At 35.7% G+C, this 8,606-nt stretch overlaps 1 protein-coding gene across 2 annotated transcripts in view; it reads left to right on the forward strand.

The window, feature by feature from the left end:
- Positions 1 to 8,227, forward strand: part of CEPT1 (choline/ethanolamine phosphotransferase 1) — a 32,138-nt gene extending 23,911 nt beyond the window's left edge. The window contains exons 6-9 of one of the 2 annotated variants that reach the window (XM_039841179.1): positions 5,347 to 5,478; positions 5,930 to 6,088; positions 6,610 to 6,735; positions 7,336 to 8,227. In XM_039841179.1, coding sequence (XP_039697113.1) covers positions 5,347 to 5,478; positions 5,930 to 6,088; positions 6,610 to 6,735; positions 7,336 to 7,455 — 537 coding nt within the window. In that variant the 3' untranslated portion in view covers positions 7,456 to 8,227. The remainder of the gene's footprint in view (positions 1 to 5,346; positions 5,479 to 5,929; positions 6,089 to 6,609; positions 6,736 to 7,335) is intronic. The other variant, XM_039841180.1, reaches the window with a different exon arrangement.
- The last annotated feature ends 379 nt before the right edge of the window (positions 8,228 to 8,606 follow it).

Consider the following 8,606-nt stretch of genomic DNA (forward strand, 5'->3'; position numbering starts at 1 on the left):
TCAGTGCCATAGGGATTGTTTTAACAAGCTAAGACACGATTCAACCTGACCCGAAACATAGTCACCCCTACAATCACAATTATTTCCCACAGACTTCTGAAAGACAGAATATAATATGTACAATATGGATGCCAAGAACATAGGTTCTGGAACCAGACTGCCCGAGTTTCTCCAGGCTCCACTGCCTACTGTGTGAACTTAATCTGCTATTTAACTCTCTGTGGGTTAGTTTCCTCCTCTGTAGAATGAGGACAATATTAGCACCTGTCACATCAGGTTATTTTGTGAATTAAATGAGTAAATACGTCTAAAGCACTTCAAACAGTGCCTATCAAATGGTAAGCCCTTAATAAAAGTAGCTGTTCTTGCAGGTGGAATGACTCCTTGCAGGTTGGAGTCAGAGTAGTCTGTACTCCCTGGTCCAGGTAGCTGCTGCTCGCTGCTGCCACCACCCATTCAGAATAGAGGATTTGTAATCTGTTTGGTGTGATCTTAACCAAAAAGATTTACTACTCCTAAATGAAAAGAATTCTTATAAATCAGATTAATTTTCAGGTATAGAGGAAATGTACTGAGCAAGAGTTTTCCCTTACCCAAGTCACTTAGTGATGGTAAATTAGATATGCGAAGTGTAGTTAATATACTTTCCTGAGTATTTAGTACCGGTAATTGTTTAATGCCTTTTGTTAGGAGGATAAGGTTGTAAGGAAGGAGATGAAGGAATAAAAATAATCCGTTGTCAACCAGGAAAAATATGAAACTATTCAGTCATGTACATAATATTCAGGTTCACATCTTTTTTACACATTAGTCTCAAAAGCCAATAGGGTCTGTAGTGAAATCTGAGATTTATAGATATCACTAGAGAATTTTATTATTTTTGCTCTCCACCAGGTTAAATATACTACATTTTTAAACAATTTAGCCATAGAGGAAGTTTTCCTTTCCCTAAAACGAGATCACAAAGTCTGAAGCCTAACTCCACTTAAATTTTTTATATCTCTTGACTAGATTGATTATTTTCAGAGGATTTGTGTTTTATGCCAAAATCTACCCCCTCCAAGATTATTTTGAATATCTTAAACATATATAAATTACCATAGTTTCAGTAACAAAAAGAAAATGGGATTTCTGGCTTGATCATCCAAGAACAAATCAGCATCAGGTATATACACCTAATTATTCTTATCAGTAGAGAAATACATAAAGCATTGTTGTAAATGAAGTTATGTACACACATCGGCTATACACATATCCTTATTTTTTAGGTATTGCCTGGCAGTAATTTGCTTCAAGTATGCTTGTTGCCTTTTTAAATTAAGATTTATTCACATGATCTGTACATGTATATGACAGATGTGACTTTTTTCTTTTAAAAAGATCAAATATTTTGTCCTATCTTCATTGATAATAAAGATAACAATCATCTTTTTTTATTATATATTTTAAAAAGTAATCTGAGGAACTCTCAGATCCAGGACTGGAATGGAGTTCCCAGAACCAGCAGTCCAGTTCCAGGATCAGTGAGGTCAGGTTGCAGTAGGGAAACAGGCTCCCAGGCCCTTGTTTTAAGAGCATCACTGGTCCTACTGGTACCAGCATTAGAAGGGAAGGACTCGACATCACTGGGGCTATTTGGAGGCTGAGAGAAATATTCTGTGTTCTTTGAGCAATTCCCAGTACAAATTCACATAATTGACCTCAAGCCACTACATTTCTTTTCTTTTTTTTTTTTAACTTGGCCTTATGGACTTATTGCCAAATATGCTGTTCTGAATTATATTATATTGGTTTAGGAAGGATTACTACATGTTGTGATCCCACTTGTGTGCCAAAATGAAGAGAAGGTTATTTATTTAGGGCCCAGATATGAATTGTTCATCTCTTTTGAGTTCGAGGGCATAAAATGGAAATTGCTTTCCAAATATTCATTAAAAAGCTTTAACTGATATTTAGAAAGCGAATTTATGATAAAAACAAAAGTAGTGCAAATGTCTTCGTAAAGTTGATTCTACAAGATCAGCTGTCCTGCAAAAGTAAGTGACTTAGGTCCACTGTATGTAGATTACTCATTTCTTGCTGCTCTTTTTGTTTGTTTGTTTCCAAGAAATGGGTTTTTACCAAAGGTGATTGATAGGTAGTTTTTGTTGATTTGGCTGGATTTTTTTTTTTAATGAAAGAAATGATTTTCATATGCAAAAGTCAGTACATGGTTTACATGTTGCAAGAAACAAAACTATATTTTTTGTGTATCGTTTCCCCCAAAAGAATATATCCTTTTGGAATGTCTTAGGACTATCTTCTATCATATCACTCTTTTTAAAAAAAAAAAAAAAAAAACTATCATTACTTTGAAGGGGACCCACAGATAATCTCCTCATGGTTACTTTTCACTGACAGCTGATGATTTTGTTCATTTGTTTATTTTTAGACATTCGATTCTTGTAAATGTGTAGTTCATTAAATGTGTATTAAACCGTGGGACACTTTATTCATTAGGTAGAACTGAAGACCTCCTAAGTAATGTAATTTATTTGTATTTCATTCTTAAACTAAAAGACTTAAGAAGTACCCTTACACTTAAATAATTCAGACAAGGCGATTTTTCTTAAACATTTTGGTGGACACTAATTATTGTTAAATCCTACTTTGCTGGAAATCACTTATGTTAAAAGTATTTATAAATAGGCATATTCCCACATCCTTTGGAAGAAAGTATCTAATCTCAAAATGATAGTTTCTATTTCTGCTAAAAATTGTAAAGCCTATAAAAACATTTCATTATGCCCAGCAGTTTAGTAACTTATATTCTGCATTAACCCAAACTATTAAAGCATTGGCGCATTATAATATAGTAAATTGGGGGATTTAAGATATTTTTTCATTTCTAACCTTTTTAAAAATGCATTCCATTAGATCGATATTATTGAGTTATATAATTTTCATGGCATGAATCCTGAAGGTTTCCCTTGGCTGTAGGGTAGACACTATGACCCAAGGGAGTTCTGGGTAGGCCTGAGACAAAGATGTTTTCGTACAGCTTTCTGGCCACTTTGGCCACCTTGGACAAGTTCCAGGAGGACAGAAAGAGAAAGATTGGGAAAGACAGACAGTGCTCACCTCCCTTAATCTTGGGTGTGAGGTGAAAATGGCAACACTTTTAAGTGCTTTTTGTAAGTCAGTCATTTGGTGCTGATTTTTAAGGGATCACTTGGTGAGGCTTGGGATTCCTCTGACCCCAGATTTCCCTTCATTTTGCCTCAGATTTTCTGGTAGCTAACTACCTTTTTCCTTCTTAATGTGGGGGCAAGGTGTAGCTCTGTACTCTCTCAAAATAGTAATTCTACATGGAGAGCAAGAAGGAGATCTTCATTTGACAAGTGTATATTGAGCACCTACAATATGCAGTTTTAGAGTGAATATAAAAATCAATTAAAACAAAGTCCTGCAGTCAGGAGCTTATGTTTTGGTGTATATAGCTATTATATATGACAGAAGTGAAGAGGGTCCTAAGAATGTTTATGATACCTTGCTTCTGAGTCTGTACTTGCTTGCTTGCTTCCTTTTGTGTTCCAAGCCATTTACTAAGCCTGGCTTTTCTAATGTTTCTGTTTATTCTCTCTTTAAAGGGCCACAATTCCCATGCTCCTGTAGCATTTTCCAGATTTTAAATACAGTTGTGATGCCATTTAGTTCAACTGGCACAGATTACTGCTACACCAGAGTTGGTGCTCATTCAGTACCCTGGCTTGAATACAGGCGTGCAATGGATTAATGCTTTGCTTCTTTTGAAATCTGAGGGAGTGTAGTATTTCCCTCTTTGCTAGACTGGTTCTTTGTCTCTGGAGAGAAAAAGAAACCAGCCAGGTGCATCAGATTTACATTGTGATAGTTCTAGTTTTCAGAACTAGAGCAGAAAAATCTCTTGGAGTTCAAAGCAACCATGGTGTTGATTTTCTCTTTTATTGAAAACTAGTTTTGATTTGGGCTGTAGGGTTTGGAGATCAATTAGGGAAGTAAGATCAGGATGCTCCATAAAGTTCTGGGCTTGATTTTTAAGTTGACCTATTCATTTTAGAAAATTAAACACTGCCACAGTGCAACTTGGAATTTGAACAGTTGATTTCAATTTTTTTTAGAGCTGCAGTTTTGCAAGAGATCAGAGTTGTATAAACAGAGTTCTTGAGAATTTTGAATAGAGTATCTAAACATTAAAATTTATGTCTCTACCGATTTTACTGGAGTTTTATATATACAAAAAGTAGGGAAATTCACATTTCCTATTTGATTTTAAAGTGTAGGCAGATGGCAGCCCTAAAAAGTATGAACGACCCTGATTAAAATGTGTTCATTGTAAGAATTCATTGCCTGTTAAACCTTTGTGGGCTTTTGGAATCTTATTCCTATAGTCATTTGTTTCTGTTGTTAGACTGTATCATTCTACTGGTGCTTTCTTTTCCGTCCATATTGGACAAAATTTGAGATTTCAGAAAAGCTAAAGGAGAGGTGTAAAAAGGGAGAGAATCTTAAGGATTTTAAAATTTCAATGCAAGTATTTTTCATTTTAAATGATCGATTTGTGCTTGTGAGATGAAATATATGATTCCAATCCACTCAGCCCTCCTTATTTTAGGTAGATTTTCAGTATACTATAAAAATATGTTATTTACTTCTTCTGAAAAGTAAATCCATATGTTAAAAATTTTGGCTTCACAATTGTAGAACTGTACCTAGCTTGGTGGAGCTCGACTTGTTTCCTCCTCTGCATATGCGCGCTCCCTTAGGGGTCCTCTGCTTTTACCAGCTGCCCTATCCTAACAATATGGAGTTGGGAACTCTCCTGAGTAGAAATTCTGTCTTCCATTCTCTAGTTTACAGATTTCTTTCAATCTAGTTGCAAATATTTCTAGTCTTTTATGCGCCATGCTTTCTCTCCATAACAATTAGTAATGAATTACAGATTTAAAGGTGGAGTTAAAAAATGCACAAAGGAAAAGACAAACTACACTTCTTTTATAAAAACGCCAGAAGACAGCCAGGTTCACTGTTGGGAGACCTCTGGGATGTGTTAGGTGAACCCTACTTAGCTTATGACACAAATAAAGTTGGATCAGTTATTTTTTGTAAGGATCGATATCAAAAATTAGACCAACTTTTATATAGCCTCATCCTTTGTGACTTGTTATATTGCTTATAAAGGAAAGGAGAGAGAAACTTCCATTAATTTAAGTAGTTACTAAACTAGAGGGAATAGAGAACATATCAGAAGATGAATCAAATATTCGTTCCGGATTCTTATTTTAATTTGTATGTATTTTAATCATTCTTTCTCTCTACCTATTAAAGATTCCAATGCTGAATATTCAAGTGAAAGTTTTTCCTGCACTTTGTACTGTAGCAGGGACCATATTTTCCTGTACGAATTACTTCCGTGTGATCTTCACCGGTGGTGTTGGGAAAAATGGATCAACAATAGCAGTAAGTGTATTTCCAGTATTTGTTTATGCTAGGACCTGGTTTTGTAGTCACTCTGTTTTTCATTTGAATTGTTTAAAATCACTTGTTAACTTAGAGTTTCTGTTTTGTCTTAAAAAAATAATATCCAAAACTTCAGTTTTATTTATACGTGCATATTTATATGCTTATAGATGCATATTTTTGTGATGCACACACATAGACAGACACAAACTTTTATATACATATATTTTTTAAAAAGTATGACCTGCTTTGTCCTGGGCTCTCAGTTTGTGCCGAACCAGGCCAGGCTGCCGCTTTTCGCTTGCTGTTCTGGTGTCCGTTATAGAAACTGCTGGCCGCCAGGCATCATGAGGTTTTGAAAAGTTGAGTTGATCTTTCTTATGGCAGATTCAAGTAGCATCTGATCGGTATTGAGCACTATTAATTCCTCATTTCTCCTTACTCTGTACAGGGAACAAGTGTCCTTTCTCCTTTTCTCCATATTGGATCAGTGATTACATTAGCTGTGATGATCTACAAGAAATCAGCAGTCCAGCTTTTTGAAAAGCATCCATGTCTTTATATACTGACTTTTGGTTTTGTATCTGCTAAAATCACCAATAAGCTTGTGGTAAGCACGAAAGTTCGGGTTCGTTTGTTATTTTAATTTTAATTTTATTTTGGTTTTATGGTCATAGTTTTCATTCCATAGTTTCCTACGCAGTACTAGAGTTTGCTCTCCTCCGATCAGTATCTCTTGACATCAGTATGGGAGCTGTTTTTGCTCTTCTGTGAAGCTTCAATATGAGATTACCAGATGCTCCTTGAACCTCCACAATTCTCCTTTCTATCCATAGTTTAATTTGGTTATTTCATTTATTTGCATTCTTAAATCTCAGTCTCTACACTTAAATTAGGCTCCTTTTGAAAAGCATCTTTTGTGGGACTTAGGTGACATGGTATGTCTCTTTGGTGTGTAGTTCTCACATATGCTTTATGTTGTTGGTTTTTTGGTTTTGGAAATTCAACAGATATTGCTAAAAAAAATTCTTGAAATTTGATATCTGAGCAGAATACTGATTTACTCTGTAACTCTCAGTTGCTCTAATATGGGAATGTGTACATACATAATTGATTCTCTTTTATTCACAGGTGGCACACATGACTAAAAGTGAAATGCATTTGCATGACACAGCATTCATAGGCCCAGCACTTTTGTTTCTGGACCAATATTTTAACAGCTTTATTGATGAATATATTGTACTTTGGATTGCCCTGGTAAGTACTGTGCTGTTTTATGAGGTAGAAGCTGCTAGTTCCTTTGCATCAGTGGGCCAGTCCTGAGAGATAGATCACAAAATTGTAACAATTTAGAACATCAGAAAACCATATTTATGGGACTTTGTGAGAGTTCCTGTGGCTTCATCTTTGAGCCTTTTTTTTTTTTTTTTTGGCATCATTATTTATAAATTCTGCCTGCATCAGTGCTTAGAAATTCCATATTTCCAACTATAAAGCAGGAGTTTGCAAACTATACCCTGTGGGCCAATGGCCTGTTTTTGTAAATAAAGTTTTATTGGGACACAGCCATCGCCATTCTTTTACATATTGTCTATTGCTGCTTTCATGCTACAGTGGCAGAGTTGAGTGGTTGTGACAAAGACAGCATTGTCCGCAAAGCCTAAAATAGTCACTGTGTCTCTAAGAGTGTTGATCTTTAACATAAAGGAAAAATTAATGAGGATATTGAGTTTTTAAACTGTATGTAATCGAGAGTGAATCTGAAGAGAACAAAGTCAGAAGCTACTCGTCTTCATTTCGGGGATGTTAGGGATGACCGTAGCAGTCCCGAGACTCTAATAGTGTTTTTCCTTCCAGGTCTTCTCTCTCTTTGATTTGATCCGCTACTGTGTCAGTGTCTGCAATCAGATTGCGTCTCACCTGCACATACATGTCTTCAGAATCAAGGTCTCTATAGCTCATTCTAATCATCATTAACAAAATAATCGGTGTTTTATAAGAAACTCATGTTTTCTGTGGGAAAGAATCTGAACATATTAAGGAGAATGGGGTGGACAAGAACAAATATAATTTATAATAATCAATGTCGTATAACTTTTATTCTTTGTTATTGATAACACTCCTTAACTATCCTGTGTGAGGATGGGAATTTCAGGTCCCATTCTGTAAATCGTACGTTGTCATACAGGGTTTGGCCCAAGAAAGCATGCAGGAAAAAATGCCATGTGTTTGTAATTATCCTGGATTCTGAATAAAATTGTCATGGGGGGAGCAGATCACCAGTGGTGGAAATTTCTAATGATGAATATTTGCAGGCCAAAAGGTGGTTGCTTTATAAGTTTAACAAATCATCATCTTTTAGTGACATCCTTGTTTCGTGTCTTCTCAAGCATTGTACTAAGGAGCTCAGCTTGTGGCACAGATACATCCCACTAGTTTGTGAGGTGGAACTAGTGACAAAGACCTTGAATTTGAATCGAAAGGTTTCTTATCTTTACATTGTTAAGGAAGTCATTTTTTTTTTATTGCTCAAGAAATGGTATCTCTCATGGGCTGGGGAAATCCTATTAGCATGCAGAATAATGTGGTAATTTTGTTGATCCATTTTATTTTTTTAAATAAATATATGATCTGAAAGCCAGCCTTTTTCTCAACTTTATTCAGTGGAAAGATGAACTAAGTTTTAATGTCATTTTTAAAACTTTAAGCAAAATTTATTTGTTCTTTAATAAATAAGAAAATTCGGTCAGCTGCGTTGTCGTTGTGTGTCCTGTGACCTTTCTACTTTATATAATTGTTTAACTGAAAACTGTGATCTTTTTCCCTTGATAAGTTTTTTTGCTGTAGTCGCCACCCTTGAGATTCTGAGCCTTTTAGGAATCTCAAACCCTTGCCCCAGATTTTCAGTACGAGAAGCCTGGGCCTCTGGGAAATGACCGAAAACCTGCATTCTCCTTTTCTGGGTCCTCAGTGTTTATGCAGCGGGTCCTTGGATAATGTCGTTTCGCTCAGTGTTGTTTCATTATAACGTTGACGAGGTGTCGTAGGAACATAACTCTTGCTGATATCAATTGGCCTTTGGTAAAATTGGTTTCCTCATACATCATTTTGCTTAAAGTTGCAGAATC

The sequence above is a fragment of the Pteropus medius genome, unplaced genomic scaffold (genome assembly GCF_902729225.1).
Source record: "Pteropus medius unplaced genomic scaffold, Ma_sr-lr_union100, whole genome shotgun sequence".
NCBI classification, from domain to species: Eukaryota; Metazoa; Chordata; class Mammalia; order Chiroptera; family Pteropodidae; genus Pteropus; species Pteropus medius.